Source organism: Lonchura striata, chromosome 1 (genome assembly GCF_050655825.1).
Source record: "Lonchura striata isolate lonStrDom1 chromosome 1, ASM5065582v1, whole genome shotgun sequence".
Taxonomy (NCBI): domain Eukaryota; kingdom Metazoa; phylum Chordata; class Aves; order Passeriformes; family Estrildidae; genus Lonchura; species Lonchura striata.
The window spans coordinates 86,085,666-86,109,390 of record NC_140703.1 but is presented as its reverse complement, the minus strand read 5'-3'; the positions used below and the strand labels follow the sequence as shown (position 1 = coordinate 86,109,390).

Sequence of the window (23,725 nt, the reverse complement as noted above, 5' to 3'; positions counted from 1 at the left end):
GCGGCGGGAGGGGCGGGCGGGCCGGGACACCGCCTCGCCTGCGCTGCCGCTCCCCCCGCCCCGTCCCGTCCCCTCATGGCGCTGCAGCGGACGGGCGCCGGCCCCTCCCGCCGCCCGCTCCGGCCTCCCCCGCCCCCGTCTCGTCTTGGCTCGCCGCTCCCGGCGGGGCTGTGAGCGGACCCGAGCGCAGGTAGCGGCGGGAGAGGCGGGGAGGGGGCCCGGCCGGGGGAGGCGGGGCTGCCTAGCGGAGCTCGGCGCAGGGCCCTCCGCGCCGGGCGCTGCCGTGAGGAGCGAGCGGGGCGCGGGCCGGCCTTGAGTCCGGCTGTACGAGCCCCAGGGTGGTCTGCCCGCGGTGGGAAAGGTGCGCTTTGCTCTGAGAGGCCGAGGTTTAAAGCCCTGAATCGCGCTGTTTGCGGGGCTCTCCCGCCGGGCAGAGGCGTGCAGGTGCACTGTGCTGGGTCTGCCCGTGCTGGAGCCGCTGTGCCCCGCTCTGGCGTCTGCCTGTGCTTAACCACGGACCTCAGCGGGCTCATCTTCGGTTTGGTCCAGCCTGCTTCCAGAGCACCTGCAGCAGAACTTCGGAGCCCTGGTGGATCATTTTGACGTGGAAAAAGTAACCATAGCTTTGCATTGTAGTTCATTGTAGTCTTAAGCTGACCAGGGGAGGTTTAGTTTGGACATTAAAAGGAATTTCTTCATAGGCAGGGTGATGAGATGTTGGAATGGGGTGACCAGGGAAGTACCTGGTGGAGACACTGTCCTCGGAGCTGTTTCAGAAAAGACTGGACATGGCATTCAGTGCCAAGGTCTATTGACATAGTGGTGGCTGGCTCATAGGTGTGACTCCATCTCGCATGTCTTTTCCTGCCTAGTTGATTCTGTGATTCAGAGTAAAGATTTTTGCTCATTCATAAATACTTTGTGAAGATTTTGCCTGGATCTAACTCCTTTGTCCCTGTTTTTTTTTTCCCCAATCTTTTTCGAACAGTCAACTTTCTCTATTTCATTACAATAGCTTTAACATTGTTTGTATTGAAAACGTGATAAATGTAAGTCAGTGTGGTTCTATCTTAATGCCTTTGATGTGCCTTGTTGTGTACAATTAGGACTTTTTCACAGCTTCATCGGCAGAAAATTATTTCATAAGGTTTTGTTGGTATCACTGGATTTAGAATTCAGTGTCACACTAGTTCTGCTTTTGTTAAAGTACTTAATTCTGATGATAAAATTCTGGTGACAAGAAAGCATGTTATAACAGGTTATCAGTCATGTCAAAAGAGTAGCTGTGACTAATGTATAGATTGGACTTCAGCTTCCTGAGTTATCTTAAATTTGAACCTGCCCATATTAAATACCAAAGGTAGAACTTCAGTGACCCTATGCTGGTTATTCCTCCCACAAGAGTGGAATTCATGTGCCAGGTGCAACAAAGATGAGGCAAGTCTTATCTTGAGTCTATTTTGATAGCTTTCCGTGAAAACAGTCAATGCAGTATCAGTTATAAAGCACTGCCTGTAGTTTGTATTCAGTTAATGAATAACACTGTTACAGTGAAGATACTTTCTAGCTTTATGTGAAAGTGCTTTAATTAAAGGTCAGGTTTTTTATAGAACAACTACAAGCAGCATGTGCAAAGAATGGGTTTTTGATGTGGAATTTTTTTGTTTCCTTCTGGGTTCATAAGATGAAGTGCTTGTTGCTTTTGCTTTATAAATAGAAATCTGCTCTAAAGTATTAATTTTCCCTATAGTTTATGTAAACCTTTTAAAATAGACAACTTTAGGATAGTTAAGGTATGGTTTGCTTTCTGAGTTATATATATATGCATATATATAATGTTATGTATCACATGTATGTGCATATATATAACATAAATATGATTTTAGCTTGCCTGTGTATAATATGTAAATAATTATTTGTATAAATTTAGGCAGTCTTTAATTTGACAGAGCTGGAAGACTGTATCCTGTATTGGGGCAAATGTGCAGTACAAAATTGAAGGTATTTTTTCCTAAACAGTGTGTACAGAATCCGTAGGTACTGCGTGCATCCGTCTTGGTTTTTTAAAGGTGCACTAAGGTTTGAACTCGTTTATCCTAACACTCTGTTGTGTCTATGCATCAATATTCTCTCTATACGTATGTTTAAAATACACGCTTGTGAGTGGATGAAATATGACTGAGGAAGGCTTGGATTTAATAATTAGGTATATCTGGGGGGTTTTGGTAACCTTCTAAGAACATTTCTGTGTTCATATTCCCCACTGCCCCAGCATTCTGCGTATCCAAAGGAGGGCTGCAAAGACAGTGAAGGGGGTAGAGGGGAAGCTGTATGAGCCACTTGGTCTGTTCAGCCTGAAGAAGAGGAGGCTGAGGGGAGACCTCATCAGGATCTACAGCTTCCTAATTGTGGGAAGCAGAGTGGTAGGCACTGGTCTCTTCCCTCTGGTGACCAGTGACGGGACCCAAGGAAATGGCCTGAAGCTGTGTCAGGGAAGGTTTGGGTTGGATTTGAGGAAAAGGTTCCGAGCCCAGAGGGTGGCTGGTACTGGAACAGCTCCCCAGGGCAGTGGTCACAGTGCCAGCCTGCCAGAGTTTAAACTTCTGTGTGTTCAGGCACATGGTAGGTTTCTTGGGGCTGTCCTGTGCAGGGCCAGGAGCTGGACTTGATGATCCTTGTGGGTTCCTTCCAACTCAGCATATTCTGTGATTCTATATAAACATTATCTTAAAATTCACCATATCAAAGCAAATAATTAAAACTTGATATTAGTTATTTTGCAATAAAAATGCCTTAGCACGTTAGTTACAGAATGAAGCTAGGAAAGTGTTTAGTTCAACATTAATATGGTACCTTCTAAAGAATAACTTACATCACAGGTTAGATTCTTTGATTTGTGAAGTGAAAAGCAAAGGGATGAAATAACTACAGCTTCAGGCAAGATGTGTCTAAGGAAGATCAAATCTAAAATCACACTGATTTGTTGTACAAGTGTTTCTAAAACAAAAATCCTCTTCCTTTTTGCAGCATAGATGGACATTGTAAAGTCTTGTGTGTCATGCATGAAAATTAAATAGTCTTGAAATAATGGACATAATTTTTTGCCAAATTCCTAACATGCCAATTAATGCTATTTTTGATTTCTGTTTTAGAAACCTAACTTGGAAATACTTAAGAAGTGAATGCCTCTGGATTTTGGAGTAAGATTGGTATGTATTATGAGCCTTCTAGAGGCTCATCACTGAATAACTGGATTTCTGTTTTTTTAGGGAATATTTGTTTCATGTAGTTTTATGTTTGTGGAAAGGAAGAAGGGAACACATAATAACCAACATGACACATAATAGTCAGTGTGTATTGGTTAAAGCAACTTGTTGATTCAACCTCCTTTTCTTCCCTGACAAGCTTTATGGTTAGGAGGGCATTAAAGGTGCTTAATTCCAATGTTAAAAACATAAAACTTAAGCAGAATTGACAGTAAAATACCAGAGAACAGTTCAAAAGATGCAGAATGGCTGTACCTAGAGTATTATTGTCTTGTCAAAGCAGGCTTTTGTTCAAAAATCTGTCATGTCTGAATCTTTGGCTGTTTAATGTTATTGATCTGGCTCAAAAAACAAAGAAATAGTCAATACCATTGGGCAGGGAAGGATTTCCAGTATGTAACCTTGGTTAAATGTTTTCAGGAAACATTTCTAAAAAAAGAGGGTTTTTTAATAGGAATAAATGTAAGGTATTACACCCAGGCAGGAGTAATTTGCTATGTAAGTGCAGGAGGTTATACTAATAGAGAAGTTGAAAATGAATCAACAGTAGGTGACTGCAGAAAAAGGGCTATAAACCCCACTTAGTTTGGATGTTTAAAAATAAATACAGTCTACCATTTATTGCAGAAGTGATAATAACTCAAGCTACAATACTATATACAGCTTTTGAAATTGCACTTAAAAAAAACTTTTGGGAAAGGACTCAGAAGGTGGCACAGCAGGAGGCACTTGGAGGGTAATTCTGATATGTGGATTTGAAGATAAAGGGACTTGTATCTTTTTTTCAGCAGTGGAATTTGGTAGTAAAAGTAAAGATGATCAAATAATGAGAGTTGCTAATGGCATCAAAGCATGGCTGCCAGATTTTGAAGTTTCCTTTGCAAGTATTTCATGGGAGAAGCTTGGCTGAATTATGTATAATGAGGAGCAGCAGTGAATTATGTAGTACATGGCAAAGGGTTGAAGTAAATGACCTTTTAAGGTCATTTTTTTTTTTTGCTTAATGGCATCATCCTAATCATAGTTGAAAAGAGCAGGTTTAAAAAAGATTCTTGAATTTAAATAATGCAGTGTATATTTAGGTTATTTCTTGTAAGTCTTTTAAGACTGTCTACTTTACTCCAGGGGGCTCGTGGCCAAGTAAGCAAAGTTGGAACAATGCACCATGTCTGCCTTTCCAAGCTCTAATTATTGCTTACATATAATGTACAGCTTGTGGAAGTGATACTGATTTTCTTTGGCTGATAACTCCCATATTCTTACTTATGCTTATCTGCTTTTAAATGTAAAATATTACTTCTCTCATTAAACCACTTTTAATGTTTCCGAATATTTAGAGAGGTCAGTTGCTGCAATTAATGTAACATCTTTGTAGCACTGTGTTTGTGCTGCTTTTGAGAGAAAATGACTTCTGAGCAAAGAGGCAAAGAAGTGTTATCCTGTGTTTTAGATCAGAGAGTCTGTATCTTGCTAGCATTTGTGATGTATTTGGTTACATCTTGAAAATAAGCAAAAAAAACTTTGTGGCTAATCTGGATTTGCTTATCTCCCACAGGTTTTTTTTCACATTCTGAGTTTCTCCATCTCTCCCTCTCTGATAACCTTCAAACCCAGTTCCCTGTGTGGTCTGTCATTGCACTGTTGCACACTGGGAGTTATGACTCATGACACCAGCAGATCCACAGGAAATTAATTTAATGAATGGCTCTTGGAGGCATTGTAGATGTTGTAGTTTCTGTGAGTAGGAGAGTCTCAGCCCTTCTTTATTTCTCTGAAATCAGAGGAGGAAGCTAGTACTCCTCCATGACACTGCTGGTCCTGAGTGGATGAAGTGTTCTATGTGTTAAAATCAGCTGTGAACTTGATTAGAGAACCTTTGCAGAACTACAAGACTGCCAGCTTTATTAACTCCTACATTTTCTGGCTTTTCTGTTTATAACGTAGTAGTGGCCCTGGTTGCTGGAATGTAACAGCTTTGGCATGTCCCAAGGCAGAAAATGAGAGGCATTATTTATTCCAGACACTGCTCATTTCATGGCATTTTCTCATGCTCGTAGATAATTTTTCTTGATTATGTTTATAAGCATGCATTAGTTCTTCTTCTAGTAAGTCTCAGGGTTAGAATTAAAGCCCTGATTTCCTAAAGTGTAAAACTTCCAGTGCCTGATACTGGTTTGACCTTCCACGTCAGTTCTGCACATGCAAATTATATCTGCTGCGTACAGAGGCAACCAGATCTCTTCAGAGGGAAGCTGGGTCCACCATGACTGTGTGACATGTGTCTACAACTGTAGACATCTGAATAAAACTTAGGAGGAAATAAGGCAGTCCAGCCAAAGCAGGAATGGGACTGGCTATGTCTATGAGGACAAATAAATGTGATGGGAAGAGCTAGCAGCAATTTATCTGAATTGATGTAATTTAAGTGGTTGCGAATTGAGTCATTTACAAGGTTAACAAAATGGGTGACAGGGCACTTCAGTGTATTTGAGACATGAGGGAAAATAAAAATACTAGTTTTGAAGTATAGCATCCTTTTCAAGTGTAAATTCATAAAATTACCTGTGAGCACACAAGTTTCTTCATTCTTCTGCAATCAGATTCTTCCTCTGCTGCAAAGAAAAGCAGCCTGCGCTCCTTCCTTGTTTCTGGAATGCAGTGGGTGGAAGGCGTCAGGATGGTACTAACTGATGCTCTTTTCCTCTGTCAGTGTAGGTGAAGGTATGCAAGCCAGGGAGAGAAGAAAAGGAAAAAAATTGGTTTTGCCAATATGGAGAGTTCTCTTTTATAAAAAGCTACCCAAGTAAAAATAATCCCATTAGTAATATACCTAAAGTAGCAACTGTTGGAAAAAAACAGTAAAGCATAAAACTTTGCAAAACAGCCCCTCCCCCAGGTGATGCTATACCACTGTCACATTTTGCACCAGCTGGAACTGGAAGAACATTCTTAGCTTGATTACCTGAACAGAGTGCCTTACACGTGCTAGAACAGATGGTGGAGAGAACAGTCACAAAAGTCGTACGTCTTTTCCTTGCATTGAAAACTTCAAGGGGCTGAACCTCTTGTTTGAATTTAAAACCAGGATAATGTTTTATGTAGTTGGTGAGATGGGTTTGGTCTGTCTCACACACTGATGGTTTGTCTTTCTTAGTTTCGTTTGTTAGGTGGTTTTGTGTCATGCAAGAATCTAGTTTATTTTTAAAAGTTTATAGAAAGTGAAAGCACTCTCTTCTAGATAGTTTACGTAGTTTCTCCTACAAAATAAGATTTAAAAATTACTGTGCAAGGATTAAGGGAAATGGATTTGAGAATTTTGAACTGTGGCTCATGCAGTATTTTGAGTAGTGCTATGTTGAGTGCTTATTGTTTTTCTCTACTTTTTCACAGCCTAACTGGGTGTGAGTAAGAGGATCTGTGCTCAGTTGTAATGCTGACCTACCAGTAGCTCTCTGTTAGGTTTTCCTAGAGGTGTAGCAAATTAATGAAAGTTTAAAGCATAAAAGTACAGGGAAAAGTAATATTGAAAGGTGCTTCACACAAGTATGGGAAACTGTAAAATAATTTAACAAAGGACTTATTTCTTGCCAGATCTTCCTGTTAAAGAGTAATTGCATACGCATGCATGTGAGGTTTGTTTGTATTATAGAAATGGCTATGTGATTAAACAGCCTTCTAATACTCTCATTTTTTTAGGGAGCTTATATGGAAGAAATGCTGCGACTGTTCTCAAACTCTCTTACAGACTGATTTCAATGTAAGTAATTTTTTGATCAGTATCATGGTGTGCCAGACACAGACTTGCATGCTCAGTGAAAAGAGAAATAAATGACATATTTGTAAAATTTCCCTAAAGCTTCTCAAAGAATTTTTGTTTGTTTGGATTTCAGTTTTTATATGCCAGGTCAGAAATCCTTCCTTCCCGGTGTTCAGACTTAGTTACTTATTCTTAGTGCAAGCTTACACATGCTTTAGATTGCCTTTTTTTTTTTTTTTTTTTTTTTTGCTAACCACTCTTTGCAGAGCCACTTGCAGGAGTCATGTGAGCTGTTGAGGATTTTCCTATGCAGCACCTTTTTCTACCAGCTTAATTCTAATGTGTTTATTTTGCTCATGTTTCAGTGTTGCATCATTTTTTGTTGAGTATCAGAAGTTGCGCTCCTCATTGATCAATGTGACAGTGTTCAGTGGTTTACGAGATGAGCCAAACTCGTGGGAAGTATGACTTCTGTATTGGTCTGGTGTTGGCTATGAGTTCCAGCATTTTCATTGGAGGAAGTTTCATCCTGAAAAAGAAGGGTCTCCTCCGGTTAGCCAGGAAAGGCTCCATGAGAGCAGGTAAATACATACATCTTTTAATACATTGCTGATGTTTAGGTTTTGCTGTTTTAACAGAAGATTACTTCTGTTCATTAAACTAATGATCTTGTTTTGACTTTTTTTGTTTTTTGTTACATGTATATGAAATCTGAAACATGGAGCTGCTGTGTTTTTTCTCTGGTGTCAGATACCCTTAACTGTGTGTGTGGCACATGCTATTTAATGCATATGTAATGCCCTCTGGGGACACTTGTCAAAGGATTCCTTTGTATGTCAGTTAAGTCTAAATTGTACTTGCAAATTGCAAGCAGCACTCTTAACTATGTGCTCCTGAATGAGTGAATTTAAGAGAGTTTTAACCATGTTTGGGTGTCAGGAGATTGTTTGAGAAAACTAAAAATCATGTGTAGGAACTGAGTGTGCTGAGTAGAGCACCTCAAGGGTTCCTACTGGAAGCAATGCTTTTAAAAATCCTCATCAGTGATACATACAGACAGTGGCACTGACTGAGTGTGCTGGCAGTGGGGTTGTGGTCCACAGCGAGCCGAGGGGGGCACTTGGTGCTCTAGAGCAAAGGAAGTGGCATCCAGAGGGTCCTGGATGGCCTTGGGGAGTGGGTGTGTGCAAACCTCATGAGGTTCAACAAGAACCAGAGCAAGGTGCTGCACCTGGGTCAGGGCAGCCTCTGATATCAATACAAGGCTGGGGGATGAACAGATGGAGGGCAGCCCTGCCCAGAAGGGCTTGGAGATAGATACTGGTACATGAGAGGCTGGACATGACCCAGCAATGTGCACTCACAGCCCAAAAAGCCACGTGTCCATATGAAGTGTGACCAGCAGGGCAAGGGAGAGGATTCTGTCCCTCTGCTCTGGTGAGACCCTACCTGCAGTGCTGCATCCAGCTCCAGGATCCCCAGTGTGGGAAGGACATGGACCTGTTAGAGCAAGTCCAGAGAAGGTCCATGAAAATGATCAAAGGGACAGAACACTTCTGAGGATAGGCTGACAGAGTTGGGATTGTTAAACTTAGAGAAGAAAAGGGTCTTGGGAGACCTTATAGCACCTTCCAGTACCTAAAGAGGCTTATAAAAAAAGAGATGAGACTTAGTTTTGGGTTTGGTTTGGTTTTGACCAGGGCCTGTATTGACAGGACAAAGGGCAATGGTTTTAAATTGAAAGAAGATAAATTTAGGTAGGATAGTTACAGCATCCTCAGATGATTCAGAAGATTGACTCTGACTATTTTTATTCAGTACCTGTCATCTTTGCTTCTAAAAGATGGTTGATCTTAAGATACATAATTCATGCACCCTGGATTGGAATCAGAAAATGTGCTTGCACATGTAATCAACCACATCCAAACCATGCACAATTTCTGCAGAGCATCAGTCTTAGTAAGAGACACATAACTTGGCTTTTCATGTAATTTCAGTGATTTGAAAGAACTGTTTCTCAGGGTAATGCAGATATGATCAAAACTGCCATTTCTAACACAAAAGAAGTAAAATAACTGGTTGTAGGAGGCACAGGCACATCAGAAACTGAAGATGCTTTGATTTCAACCCTTTTACCTAGAGAGCCTAGGTATCAAATGCTGCTCATGTTTTTAAGGGCATGGGTTGTAAAAATTATTTTATGTCATGGCAGTGTTGTAAGTGATAGGGTGTCAATGTTTTTAGTGGAATAGCCAACATTCTTTCAATTTTAGGTCAAGGTGGTCATGCATACCTTAAGGAATGGCTGTGGTGGGCTGGACTTCTTTCAAGTAAGTATCAAAAATTATATCAAAAATTATTCATCTAAGTATTAAAATTGCAATCTGCATTATATAATTTTAATAAATAACTATGCCACAGATGGCAGCATGGTTATAAAAAGGGAACCAGATTACATTACTACAATACATGGTAGTATTGTATTACTATCACCTGGTGATTTGATGGATGAATTTCAGATTTTAATATAACTTCTCTCACACCAGAAGCTCTTCCTTTAATATAACTGCCCTCTTTGTGCAGTGGAACTAGGCAGACATTGAGTTTTGTATGCCTTTGCTACCCATATGCATTTTGGTTTTTGTCTTAGCAGAGAAGTGCTTATATATATATAGGATTTCTTAAAGGGAAACATATTTTGGGATTATACCCGTTTTCTTAGTCTTTGTCATTGCTTGAACTCTCAAGTTACTGTCTGTATTTAGGTAATTATGGCTTACTGTATGTGCTGTGCTATATCCTGCTATTTCAGATTTCTCCATGCAGAACTTCATGAGTCAAGCTGGCAGGCTGGGGAACTACAGCACAGACACTAAAATAAAACACCTCCTGATTTGGTAGAATTAATTCTAATACCTGTTGTATGTAGTTCACAGTCTGCTTTTAAAACTTAATAGTGGGGATGAGGGGCAGGGGTGGGTCCTGCTAGTACTTTTAGCTGAATGCTGTCATTAGAATTTTGCATTGTTCCCTTGCTGCATGTTTGTGTCTACATGAACACTGTAGACACTTACTTGCCCTGGATCAGAGGTTTCTTGCAGGAGACAACCTAACTCCTGGGTTTTAATTGCTGTTCCTCTGCAGTGGGAGCTGGCGAAGTAGCGAACTTTGCTGCCTATGCTTTTGCACCAGCTACGTTAGTGACTCCTCTAGGGGCTCTCAGTGTTCTTGTAAGGTAAGAAACACTAACAGAAAGCAGTGTGACTTGAGGCAGAAAATTATTTCTTTAGAAATATGTCACTGAACTATGCTGCAATAGATGCACTCTTCACAATGGAGTGCTTATAAACATCAGGAATAACTTTTAAGTTTCAAAATATGTAGTGGTTATGTTATAAAAGGGTTCTATGCATCTATGCATCTACATGTCCATCTCTGGAAAAAGCCATTGTCTTCTGCATTTCAAAAACATGGTGATCCCAGCAGAGCAGTATTTTCATTCCTAAGTAAAGATTTTTGTCATTCGAAAACTATTTTTGTAAGTTCTTAGATACAGCATTTTTTTGGCAGGCATCATAAAAAAGGGGTTCTAGGCAGAGATGCCAGATATTAACAGGTAGTTCTGCCCACAGCAAGTATCTCAAGATAGAAAACAGCTATTTTTAAGCTCAAGATTGTGTTTGCAAGTGACTTGTACAGTCAAAACAATCTAACTTGATGAGCAAATGAATATTACTAATCCCATGTTTGTTGGTGCCTTTATTTTTAGTGCCATTCTGTCATCCTTCTTTTTAAATGAAAAGCTCAATTTACATGGAAAAATAGGATGTTTGTTAAGTATACTGGGATCAACTGTGATGGTAATTCATGCTCCACAAGAGGAAGAAGTAGAAACTTTGGATGAAATGTCCCACAAACTAGGTGATCCAGGTAAGAAAAATGCTGGTTTGAGCTGTACACAGCTCATCATTTCTTCATTTTATAGTTTCATTATATTCAAGTTCCAGGAAGATGGCCTGTGTCTCCTTCATGTAGACATGTCCAAAAGAAGTAGAGATTTGAATTCTGTAGCATAATTCTGTAGGGAACTTTGCATGATGGCGAGATGAACTTGTCTAGCCTTGAATAAAGTGCCTTGATGGCAACCACTGAGGTGGTGGTTTAAACAAATGCAGCAGCACAGGTGGATAAACAAAACTTCTATAAATTTTGATTGAAGTGTGTCACCTCTAAGCCCAACTTTGACCTGTCCTTAAAATGAAAAGGTAGGTGTTGTGGTGTCTGCTGAGAATTAAAGTCCTGTAGATGAGCTGCTACGCCCATGTGGAAGATGAGGCACACACAAATGCACGTCTGCAAAATACAATTTATACAAAGGCAATTCTCATCTTAAACATGAGGAAATAGCCAGCATAGAGATTAAAAAGTTGTTCTTAAGGAATGACCTGATTATTGGAAACTTGCTGATGAATACAGCCACCTGCCAAAACATATCTCCTAAAAAAGACTCAATTCACATTCAGGCCTGTGTCTAGTGGCATCTACACTTCAGTGAGACTGGGTGTAAGGCAGTTTAGTAATCTAATCCTGTAGTAGTCTTGCCAGTAGACTGGTAAAGGTAATACAGCATGCCAGAGCTACAACCTTTGTTTTGGCTTGCTCACTCTGAAATCATCTAAACCGTGATGTTGGAGGAATAATGAGAAACATCCTGAACTCTTCTGTTTAAGCTGAGTCGGTCCCATTGTTAATGAGTGTTTTCCCTGCACCCCTAAGATAAATACCCCTGCTTCTGATAGATAGAGTCCATAAGTAACAACTGTGTCTATAAATAACAAGATTTTTTTTTTTCCTCCAACCACAGGTTTTGTGGTGTTCGCAACACTCGTTGTCATTGTGTCTTTAATTCTAATATGTGTGGTGGGACCTCGCCATGGACAGACCAACATTCTCGTGTACATAACAATTTGCTCTGTAATTGGAGCCTTATCAGTCTCCTGTGTCAAAGGTCTGGGCATTGCTATAAAGGAACTTTTTGCAGGAAAACCAGTGCTGAAGCATCCATTGTCTTGGATTCTGCTGCTAAGCCTTACTGTCTGTGTGAGCACGCAGATCAACTATTTAAACAGGGCTTTGGATATATTCAACACTTCAATAGTGACTCCAATATATTATGTAATCTTCACAACATCTGTTTTAACTTGTTCTGCCATCCTTTTCAAGGAATGGCAACACATGGGGGCTGATGACATTATTGGCACCTTCAGTGGCTTCCTGACTATTATTGTGGGGATCTTTTTATTGCATGCCTTCAAAGATGTTAACTTCACCCTAGCAAACCTGCCCCTCTCTCTGCGGAAGGATGATAGAGCAGCAAATGGCACTTTGCTGAGCACATATGACAGCTTTAATGATGATGAAGAAAGTTCTTCCTGCCTAGGTGAAATGCAATCCACTGAGAGTCTCTCAGCCAGAAGAAATGGAAGCCTGTCAGCCTTCTGAAAATATCTACGTGTTACTTAAGAAAAGAACAATTCTGTAACCCTGGAATTTTTTTTTCCCTGCTGTGAAATGTCTGAGCTTGTCTGGAAAGTCATGTACTTTTTAACAGTATGTGTAGACAATCGTTGATTTTTGAGTTTGATTAGTTTGGATAAAGAACACTGAAATGTTTTTTATTTGCCTTACTTTTACTTTAAAAAGTACTAAAATGACCTCAGACCACAATTGGTTTTGTTGCTTAAGTTATGTGTAAATACTTTCATTTCTTTCTTCTGTTTTAAAGATGTATTGCACTAATTACAATTTTATCAAAAATAAATGGCTTTATTTCTGCATTGGTGGTAAAAAGGTTGCAGCAAACCTGAATCCTTGTGCCCTGACTGACCACAGAGTGACTGTAACCGTATTGAAACAGGAGCTGCAGCAACTACTCCTGTCCTAGTTTGTAGAAGAAAAAAGGGAAGGCTACCAAGCACAACTGATCCTTTGAAAATATTGGTTAGGTAAAGCTGCATGCAAAACTTGTTGGATTTGCATAAAAAAAACCCCAATTTTACCAAATCAGAGTAACTGGCCAGCAGAAACAGGAAGGCAGGAGCTTGTGTTCTGAGTGGACAGGTGAGATGGTAGCTCCTGCCATGACAATTTATGCAGAAGGAAGGCTCTGAATCAGTACTCATAGCCAAAGAAGCTGCTCCTTCTTCTTCTGTAACAGATGTCAGGTCTGTCTGTGCTGCACCATGCTGCCCTGGCTCTGCAGACCTGTTCTTGTTCCTGATGTTACAGCTTGAACTCACAGAATTGCTGTTTTGTTTGCTGCAACACTGAGATTTTCAAAAAGAGCCAAAAAAAAAAAAAAGAAACATTAATGATATTGCTTTAAAAAAAGGGGGGAGGGGAGGAGTGAGGCAGGTAGATGGTAATTCACTTTAGTAAAGGCAGAAAATAAAAATAAGGGAAGAACATTTTATAAGAACTTTCTACCATGCATGTGAAAAATGGAAATATTTGTCACAGAGACTAATAGTTACTGTTCCATTTAGTCAGATTTAGTGCTTACTGTTTAAGAGAAATAAAGATTTTTTTCTAGGACAGAAAAAAACCCAAGTTATCACCTGTGAAACAAAATTCTGCTGCCTTCCTTTCTTACATGTCATAACATACAGGAGGAGTCAAACAAGAAAACTGTCAAAGGTGTCAGAAGGTATCAAACAATAAAAAGATTTTTGATAAGAACTAATCAGAAATTAAAAAGTTATGCCTTTTGTGCACCTTGCTGCATTTTTCCTTTTAGGTAGGAAAGGTTATACTAGGCAAAGAATATTTAGCTTCTATCAAGTCTATAATCCTTTTTGAAAAATAATAAAATTTTACATTATAAAAATGGGAAACAAACATCTCCTAGGACTAATGTCTGAATTGTCTTAAACTTTCTCCCCCTTTAGTGATCATAAAATATGTATTTATTAGTAGTTTTAAGATGTTAAGAGACCAATTCTCTTACTGCTGAAAGCTAACTGGTAAGAATCAGAAATGATTCACATCATGATTAGTTATTTTTAAACAGTTCTTAAATAAAAAGAACTTTATTAGTTAACCATTTCTGTACCAGTGCCAAGCCAAAATCTCAGGCGTGTGAGACATCCTTAAACCAACAATGATGTCAGCAAATTAGGAAAGTTGTTAATTTGTTTAACTAAGGCTGGAATCATTGGGAAGCATCTGGCTGACCAAAAGTCTTCTGTGAACTAAAAGACTGTTTCTTAAAGAAAATAATATGTAAAACAACTTGTAAACAAAGTGGTGTGACAAAACACGAGTGCTTCTGACTTCTGTCTCCCATGCACCGGACAGCCTTGTGTACACTCTCACCATGAGAGACACCACTCCAGAATGGCAGCTCTCAATCACAGATGTGCTAGGGAAACCTGTGATTGTGAAACTTGCTGATAGACTGCCTGGAAAATCTCCATCCTGTTTTGCTGAGGAAATTTCAGTTAATTTCCTTCCTAAAAATCAAGTTCTCTGCCACTCCAGTACCTACACGTTCCTCACTTCCCGTGTACCTCTTCTGTCAGATGCACATTTCTACCCACTGTTAAAATCAGTTCCATGGCTGTGAAGCACCTGGAAAGAGCTGAGCAGGAGAAAAGATGTACTGTAACCTAGCCATGAACTACTAAGAGGGAAGGAAGAAAAACAGGTTCTCAAAGGGATGCATTCTTGGTTTCACGCTATAGGTTAGAAACAAACCAAGTAACATCTCCACAAACCCATATCCTGGGTAAAACATGTAATTATCTGTCTCTGTGTGTTTTGGCCATCTTAACATCTTGGTTAGGGCTGATCCCAAAGCCAGCTGACAGGATCCTGGAGTAAGCAAGCAGAAGTTACTACTTTTGGCTGAATGGTTTGCTTTAAAATTTAACTTCTAAAGTTGCAAAGTTTTACAATTTTACTGATGCAATGTTTGCATTATACGGCAAGTGTAATTGAACAAATACTTTCCATAATAAAGAATGATTAACATCATTAGAGTTTATGTACTGGGATAGATTACACCTGATCACTGTAGTCAAGATTCTCTTAAACAAGAATTCCTCATCACTTGTAAATGTGTTTGTGTACACAGGTATTTATTGCAAACCAAAATATAAACTGTGTTAAAGCTCTCATTAGGAAAAAGTAAACAGTCCCCCTTCTAATCACTCAAACTTTCATCTTTTTAAAAGATTAGACTCATATTGGCCACCTCCATGTTAAATAACTTTGAAACACTTTAAATAGCCTTCATATCCATAATTACTGATCTCTGAAAATAGATTTGCAAACAGGAAAAGGAATCAACTGACTAGAAAATTATTCACAAAGCACAAGCAGAGTTTGTTTTGTTATTTTGTTGTTTTTTTTTTTTAATAAAGGCAAATTAAGCAATTAAGGCTCTAATACAAACAATTATTGATTTCTAAAAATTTTTTCTACAGAACCATTTTTTACCCTCCACAGCCATTATTTCTGTAGCTTCAGGGGAAGATTATACCAGTCCAGTCTAAAATGGCCACCTTGGACAGGAATGCAGAGATTTCAAAAATCTTACAGGCTTTTAATCAAAGTGTATAAAATTTTAGTCTAGAAAAATAAGTATGGATTGTATACAGTTACTGTGCTTGGAGACTGGAGAGAACAGTGTGCCATTCAAATAGCACAGGCATACTGAAAAATGCAGATGAGAGTATTCTTCAAAACTGTTGGTGTGGGTATTATTTCTTGCTTTTTTTTCCTCACACTTTTAGCCTAAAGAGGTGCAAAAAGTATTGTTAGGTGAGAATCTAGTTGCTGGCAAGGGACTGATGAATTGGTGGCTGGAAGCAGCGCACATGTTCCACGGGTGTGCTCTCTCCATCACCAGACTTCAAATACTTGTCCAAAATAGCAATTATTTCATCATTTAGAATCTGGAACTTGCGAATTCTCTCAACCATTTTCTTCAAAGGCTGCAAACATCAAAAGAACAGACCCAGGAATTAGCTTTGGATATGAAATACCTTAGCCAGAAAACCAGCAAATGCTGTTACCTCATCTCTCCCAGCAATGTTTACAAATGTTTCCCTTGCACTGCTAAACCAGTGGAAATACACGGTGCAATTTGGTTTTTGACAGTGCTGTTTTGAGTACAAAGAAGCTCAGTTTACACCTGCCTTGTCATTTTGGGAATGAACATATATAAGATGGAAGGCATTAAGAAAATCTAAAATATTTGTGACATCAGAATTCTGCTTGACCAGTCTTCCAACCCCACCAGCCTTAATCTTTTGTTTCTGAAAATCCTGGTGTCCTCATTTTCAGCATTCATTCTAAAAAAGGATTGCCACATCTACGCTGCATCTGAGTAAAAACAGCTCAGAGTTGTTGTCTTAATTACTAAGGTAAATAAATACAGATATTTTTCAACTCACCACATTCTTGATAACTTCATCTTTGCCATCGTGCTTTTGGACTTTCAGCAGGTGGTAGCAGAAATCCAACACGTCAAAGCGCCGCTGCTGTCCCAAAAGCACGATGATCATACATCCAGCCCAGTGCAAGCCATCCCCAAAGCACTGCCTGGAAAACACATCACAGAGCAGGTTTCAACTACATCTTCAAAACACAGTCACAGCAAACACTCAGTAATCAGCCACATCACTAAATAATAAATATGTTAGACATTAATCTAGAAAGCAAAAGCTCTGGTATATTAATTATCATTGGAGATATCACAAACAATTAAAATAGATACTTAACAAAAAACAAAACAAAAAAAAAAAAACAAAAAAAAAAAAAACAAAAAAAAAACAGAACTCCTCCTCCTCCTCCTTGAATTTCACATATCAGAGTTACTCCAAAAACATTTACTCCCCATTAGACTCCTGTGCCATTACATTTCATTTTCAGTGGAAACAACACTTGCAAAGAAAACAAAATGGGAATTCAACACCACTCTGCTTTTTTAGGCTGCAGGCATGAAAGGAAGTAAATGCCCTATGCTCTTTTCTGATTGCTCAGTAAACAGCATGTTACAGCTCAACAGTTTTTCAAAATAAGTATATTCTCAAAACCAACAAAACCAAGAACAAACAACAGTTCCTGGTTAACTTGTGTTAATCATGTTAAATTCCTGATCTTAAATTCAGAGAAAAAATACTTGTTAAAAGTTAGATGCACAAATATTCTGCTATTTTATTTAAGCCGGGTGTCCATAGGGGCATGACCTCTATTGAAAGACACTTGCTAGGGCCTGTTTGTCACGGGATCATTCATTATACACTGGCAATACTTAAAATAGAGGGTTATTTTCACTACAGATAACAATAATATCTGTGTTTGTGGATGATGAGCCCCTCATGGTGATGGCAGCACTTCTCCCTGGTTCTGCACTAAGCTCCTGCAGACAGGCACAGCCCCGCTGCCACAACAAGGACAAGCCAAGCACTGTTGCCACAGGGCACTGCGGGCAGCTGGCAGCACGTACTCCACAGTGAACTCGTGCGTTCCCACGGGGATGCAGTAGACGAACTGCATTGCGCTCCAGAGGCGATGGAATTCCACACACTCATCCACATGCATCACCCCGTTGCTGGGCAGGGGTCCACGCCAGATGGGATCGTCCAGGAAGGAACGGATCCTCGTCAGGATGACCTCAAACATGGACAGCCCGCAGCAGAGACGTTCTTTGGTCAGCAAGTCGCCTTCCCTTGCGATTGCTATTTGCTGGAGAGAAACAAACAGAGAAACAAAGCATAAAATCTGGTAACAGCCACTTCACCACAGAATTTTATTTAAAAAAAAAAATAATGTACATTTTTCAGTTTCACGTGGCTCATTCTAGGAGAAATGTCTTCTGATTTAAAGTGAGGTCAGACACTGCTAACCTGGGGATCAGATGAGTGGAAAAACATTCAGAGAAAATTGTAAAATCCTTCTTAAGCAGATTTAAAGTAAGTAACACTAACTGCAGTAATGCTAGTCCTGGATTTATCTCAGGGAAGTTTAAAGAATTTTTTGTCTGAATGGAGGCAGAAAGCAAAACCAAAGAGTTCAGTGCTCTGCTGTAGTTCCTGCGTGCACTCTCTTGCACACCTCCCTCAGCTGCTGCTGTTAGAGATGAGAAAGCTCCAAAGAGGAGCACCAACAGGCTCAGACAAAATCCAAAAGAGGAATGCTGCTTGTGCTTGTCCCAGCTTGTGCCATCACACAGACAGCTCTCTCCTAGCACAGCAGCATCTACTGAACTGCAGCACCTACGATGACAACAGCAGTCTGAACTCTGGGGCATCCTGCTCTTACTTTCTACTATTCACATCTCAACCACTAGTAAACTGCTAAGATTAGCAGGGGATTAATGCACCCTCACACCAGGAGAAAGGAAAACAGTGCTGAACCTGCAAAGGCAGTTCAAAAATGTTCTCTTTGGTCATTGTTTCCAGGAGACCTCAATTCAAATGACAACTCACTTTCTAAGAGTTTCTTAGTTGCTAAGATTGACAAAATGTTTTAAAAACATATATACATGTGCACAAGAAAACCGATTGCTTTTCATTTTGCAGGAATTTGCAGGAGGAGCTCCAGGCTGGACCTTACACTGGAGGGTATCTCATGATAAACGTATCAATTAGCATTTTCCCCCAAATGTCACTTCTGTGTCACTTCTGCCTCGGTTTCGAATGTTTTAAACTTCTAAGCTTTAACAGCTTTTTCCAAATTTATGGATCTAAATAAAAATCATTTGTGTGAACAAGCTGGATGTGCAGGTTGAAGTTCTGACAGAACTATTAGGACAGGCTTTCTGATGCTCAGAAATTTCTTGAATTGCCTCTGACACAAATGAGAAAGATTACCTGGGGTGTGCCAAGTCTTTCAATGAGAGGAACCAAATGTAGTGAAGCATATTTTGATTCCAGTCTCTTCATTTTAGCATCAAGTCTTTCACCCTCTGAAAGAAAAAAGAAAGTGAAGAGAGAAATCATAAATTGCAATTAACCAAGAGAAATCTTATTTTAACACAATCTTTACCCAGCAAGGAAGAAAATTGTGTTCTTTTTAGGCAATTTTACTATTACATAGCTGGTAAATCTTCCATGCACTTTAGAGCAATACACACATATTTTAAAATGCTACATTACATGTGCAAACAGAAAGGAGGATTTGTAGCAGAGTACATCTAATTAAGTAAATTCAAGGAAGAATATACAGCTCTGTTATGCTGCTGTTGCCAAGATATTTGACCCCCCGCTTGTACTAAGACAACTAAGTTGTCTTTATGCATAAAATGTTTATCTCTAGAAGGTGAGGTAAAATGAGGATGCCATCTTGTGTATAGCAAGGCTAAAAAGCAGCTGGCACTTCCTCAACACCGGCAAGTGGGAAATGTTCTTTGGCAAATGGGAAAATACCATTTACAATGGTCTGGTTAGTTTTATGCAGAGATGCAAGTAGCTATCGTGAGCTTGGAAATATTCTCAGAGTTTTGTAGCTGAAGGGATCTCTCCAAGCAGAACAAATCAGCTTCTCCAGCAGTGAGAAATGGAAAACAAAGGACACAGAGGAGGAACACAAAAAGAAGAGAAGGCAAAGGGGAGGGGGAACAGGTCACTTTCTGATGATGAAAGATGAGGAGAGCAGATACCATAGGAAGCAATCCTGCAAATATTCACTGCTGCATACTCAGCTTAGTGAAAAGCAAGTGAAAAATCTACAGGGATCACCTTTATTTACTTACTTGCTGACAGACTCACTACACTCCATTTAACTGACAATTCTATAAATTCTAAACAGCAGCTTCAAAAAGGCCTCTCCTTGTATCCACAAAGCAGGATAATACTGCCCCTGGGCATCCATCCTGCTTTTTTTCATGGCATTCCTCCTCTTCCCCTTGTAATTTGCACAGAGCATCCCCAGGAAACATTTGTTTTTCAGCCAGGCAAACAGACCTGGATCTGATACCTCTGTCCTGTAATTTCCAGCGCTGTGGCTAGAGGTGCTTACTGGAAGCACGTCAGCAGGGAGGGAAAGGGGAAAGCATTACCGAGGAAGGTATTTTCACTTTGCCGATACCTTTCACGTGAACCCTGGGCAGGATGTTTTGGAATGGCGCCGCGTGCAACAGGTCACACACTTCCTCCAGAGACTGGGACAGAAAGAAAACGAGAGGCATTTAGGACAGAAGCATCAGTCCCCGGAGCGGGATTCCAAAGGCAGGCCGATGCCGCTGCGCAAACACCAGAGGGCAGCGAGCCTCTGTCACCACGGCAGGAGCCGCTCCGAGCGCTGCCTCTCCTCATGGACCACTCCCAAGGACCACTTCATTCCACCAGGTCACTCTGAACTCCCAAAGAAACTCCAGCAACTCCCCTCCCACCCTCAGCTGGCAGTTCATAAAGGTCGGGTATTTATTAAATAAACTAATGCAGAATGAGTAATTTCGGTGGGAAAGTGGCAGACAGCTCCCGCACAGACAAAAGGGGGAAGAAGATGACTCACTGCTTGGTTATTTTTACCAGAGCCACAACCCATGATCCTAATGGGAGCTTATCGTGGTGGGAGTGTCTCCCTGCCAGGCAGGCTGAGACATACGACAACAGCAGAGAATCATGTCTTAGGAAGTATTCTACATCTTTAGGGACAGGGGAAAGGAAAACAGATGTCTCCTGTTTCTTTGCTCCTGTGTGTACACACGGAAAATGCAGATGACCAGAAGCAGATGCATGACTTTGCTATGACCCTCTCCTCAGTTTTGAAGCAGAGACCATACTAATTTGTAATCCCTCAGCACTAATATTAGAAAAGTTGGTCATCATCCATATTCTTAGCAAGGTGCTGGGGCTCATGCACCTTTTCCAGTTCCTTTTCTAATTCCTTGGTGTCAACCAGGGAAATGCATGAGACCCACCCACTACCACAGATATACTCAGAATTACACTGAGCTAAAATCTAGATTAGCTATGAGGGATGACCACAATGGAAAAATATTTAAATACATGACAGGACATGGGGGCCTGACTGAGGACAAAAACAAGAGGTGAGGCAGCGAGTACGTTGGTGACTGGATGTGTCTGTAGTGGGGTGTGTGACCGGAAAGGGTAACCTCGGTGGTGTCCCAAAGAAGGTACCTCCATGCTGGTGTCACGCTGGTACACCCTCAATGCTCCCAGGAGGCAGTGATGGCCCTCGCCTGCCTGCCCTTTCACCACGCACCCCCTCAGCCTGAACCCAAAGGAATCCAGCTTCTCATTCTGTTTCCGCTGTGCCATTATTGACTACAGGTTTGCTGCGTGACCCCCAGCCCTACGATTGCACTCCACCATGAGGGAGGGATCCTCTAACACCATGAGCAGGAATCCTGAGGAACAGCCTGTCTTCGTTACCTTATCTAACACTGACAGCTTTAATACACCCCAGAGAAGCCTTCCGTGAGGGTTTATTTTTGTCCAACAGCAGGCCCCTAGCCAGCTTGCTGAGGAAATGACGTGGCTCGTTTGCAGTCAGCAAAGATCTCTGCATGCTGCCCAACCTCAGCAGCACCATGAGATGGCACAGCCTGGGCAGGGTGCCTGCATGCACAGCAGGAAGAGACACTCCCCACTTAACATTCAACACCACCATGTGGGTAAGGAAAAGGAAGCCAGCAGACCTGCTGCTGTTCTGATCCATTATCAATGCCCACCTTTCCTCTGTAAGTACCCAATAGCATTGAAAACAAAGAAATTACAGGTCTGAGCATTTTGTTTGATCAACAAATAATAATAACATGGGAGAAGGGTGGGAAAAGAAAACTGGAGGTAGGGATAAAGATAAATTATAGCACCGTGCTGCCAGCTGTGGGCAGGTTTACACAGTGTAAGGTAAACTCTAGATATATCAGAAGCAGCTGAAAGACTGACACATTTCAGAGTTTTGTTCAAGCTAGGACAGATGAGTGAATTTCTGCACCACTGTCAGCCATCCAAGCAGCAAGGAGGACGTCCAAGGATGTCGACGTTAACCTTGTGATGTTTCAGACCTCAGCAGGAATGACATGCAGGAAAGGAATACAGCAGTACCAGATGCACAGCTCACTGACATAAAGAGTGGCCACACTGGGACTGGCTGCAGGAGTGGCATATGTGATTATAATTTATGGTGAAGATTGCAATGTCAGATCCTCAGGTTCCATACATGAGGCAATGTCTCTCACCCAGCAAAGTCAGGCATCGCTGTATCTAACAGACATGAAAGCCCCTGCAAGACTGTGAGAGATGAGTGCAGGGAACTGTTCCTACCCATCTGCCCATCAGTAACAGCAAACTCACAGATTTCAACCTTGTTATTGATGACGTTAGTAACAAAAATATGAGAGTACATTTTGAGAGACAGATGGATTTTAAACTAGCACAGCAGGCACCTACCAGACTCTGTTCAATGAGGAGGCAAAACAGGACAGCATTTCCCACTTCCCGTAAATTCTGGAAGCAGACAGTCTTCAGTTCTGCATATTCAACAATGTCCTTCAACTGATGGTGAAAAAACTCCAAGATACCTGAAATCAGAAGAGAAGTCAAAAAAAAGTCTCAGGAGCCAGAACAAACCTAGTGATGACCACACAGGCACACTGCTACCTCAGGAAAGCAGACAAAAGATACTGGCCATGTGAGTAAGAGTCATAGAGATGAGGATTAATTTAAATTTCTGCTTCAAAAACCCTTTTCTAACCAATTTGTCTATTCAAAGGTTGCACAAATGTGCCTCCATACACTGTGCCTCCAAACACCACAGGCGCAGGTTTAGACTTCCCTCTCCATGTATCAGCACATGAGGTTACATCTCCAGATGTGCAGCCCAGAGGAAACTGAAATGAGCAGCATTTAAATGCATTAAAACTCAGAGATTATGAAGCATTATGCCAGTGCACTGACCTTTTTAACTGGATAAATCATGCAAAGTGGAGTGCCTAACTTTCCACTCCTGGAAAAGGGAGCCAGTGTAAGAGCTAAGAAAAAAATACCCAGGAGCAGGAAGAGAGACTAGAGCTCTCATCTGCTTTAAGCCCTGTTCCAGCCACCATTCCCCAACCTGCTGCACTACTGACACACTCAATTCACAGCTGCTATTTTTATGGATGACAGAGCCAGCACAGACCTGAGACCTCAGATAACAGGGAAGAAGGGTAGTGTCAGGCTATAACTCTGACAGTGCCAGAGGGCCAGAGCTGATCTGTGACCTCTCAAAGCAAGTCAAGTTCTGCAGGCAAGGGTACACCAGATCCTGCTGACAAGCATAACCAGAACACAGTTTCTGTCAAAGTTTTGCAAAAGCTGTTAAAAACAGCTAAAATTATGATTTTCAAACCCACATAGTCTACATAATCATGTATCTTTTCCACCAAACTTCTCCTAAACAATGGCAATGTGTAACACGCTGATGGACAGCCAGTCCTTGCCCTCCAGCCCCAGAAAGGCTGTACAGTCCCTTGGTTAGAGAGAAGCCCAAGAAAACACAGGCTCAGTAGCTTTTGCAGAGACCCAGTCTGGTTATCTTTCAGAGGTTAAAGCCATGTGCAGGATGGGAGAGGAAGAGAAGCAGAAACTACAATAGGTCAGATAGCTCTTCAGTTTTTGCAAGTTAATCCTTTGCAGCATTGCTCTATCTTTCTGCACAAGCCTGTCCCTTCTAAAAAGACACCAAA

General features: G+C 40.9%; 2 protein-coding genes across 6 annotated transcripts in view; one reads left to right on the top strand and one right to left on the bottom strand.

The window, feature by feature from the left end:
• NIPA2 (NIPA magnesium transporter 2) lies at positions 1-12,860 on the top strand. 3 transcript variants are annotated; one of them, XM_021546671.4, is made up of 8 exons: positions 1-190; positions 3,153-3,209; positions 6,963-7,023; positions 7,389-7,604; positions 9,297-9,353; positions 10,168-10,258; positions 10,793-10,953; positions 11,888-12,860. In XM_021546671.4, exons 4-8 carry the CDS (start codon positions 7,466-7,468, stop codon positions 12,523-12,525), a joined length of 1,086 nt encoding a protein of 361 aa, XP_021402346.1. In that variant the 5' UTR covers positions 1-190; positions 3,153-3,209; positions 6,963-7,023; positions 7,389-7,465; the 3' UTR covers positions 12,526-12,860. The 3 variants fall into 3 exon arrangements, with proteins under 3 accessions (XP_021402346.1, XP_031360019.1, XP_031360020.1); XM_031504159.3 differs by lacking the exon at positions 1-190 and adding an exon at positions 225-613; XM_031504160.3 differs by lacking the exon at positions 1-190 and adding an exon at positions 239-361.
• A 2,280-nt stretch (positions 12,861-15,140) lies between these two features.
• Positions 15,141-23,725, bottom strand: part of CYFIP1 (cytoplasmic FMR1 interacting protein 1) — a 74,840-nt gene continuing 66,255 nt past the window's right edge. For all 3 annotated transcript variants that reach the window (XM_021546665.4, XM_021546663.4, XM_021546664.4), the window contains exons 26-31: positions 22,449-22,579; positions 20,119-20,191; positions 18,903-18,997; positions 17,537-17,775; positions 16,482-16,629; positions 15,141-16,019 (exon numbers count right to left, since the gene is read on the bottom strand). In XM_021546665.4, coding sequence (XP_021402340.1) covers positions 15,855-16,019; positions 16,482-16,629; positions 17,537-17,775; positions 18,903-18,997; positions 20,119-20,191; positions 22,449-22,579 — 851 coding nt within the window. In that variant the 3' untranslated portion in view covers positions 15,141-15,854. The remainder of the gene's footprint in view (positions 16,020-16,481; positions 16,630-17,536; positions 17,776-18,902; positions 18,998-20,118; positions 20,192-22,448; positions 22,580-23,725) is intronic.

Coding starts and splice junctions, on each gene's coding strand:
- NIPA2 (XM_021546671.4), top strand. CDS start 7,466: ATGAGCCAAACTCGTGGGAAGTATGACTTCTGTATTGGTCTGGTGTTG. Junction 7,605..9,296: donor GAAAGGCTCCATGAGAGCAG/GTAAATACATAC, acceptor TTTCAATTTTAG/GTCAAGGTGGTCATGCATAC. Junction 10,954..11,887: donor CCACAAACTAGGTGATCCAG/GTAAGAAAAATG, acceptor CTCCAACCACAG/GTTTTGTGGTGTTCGCAACA.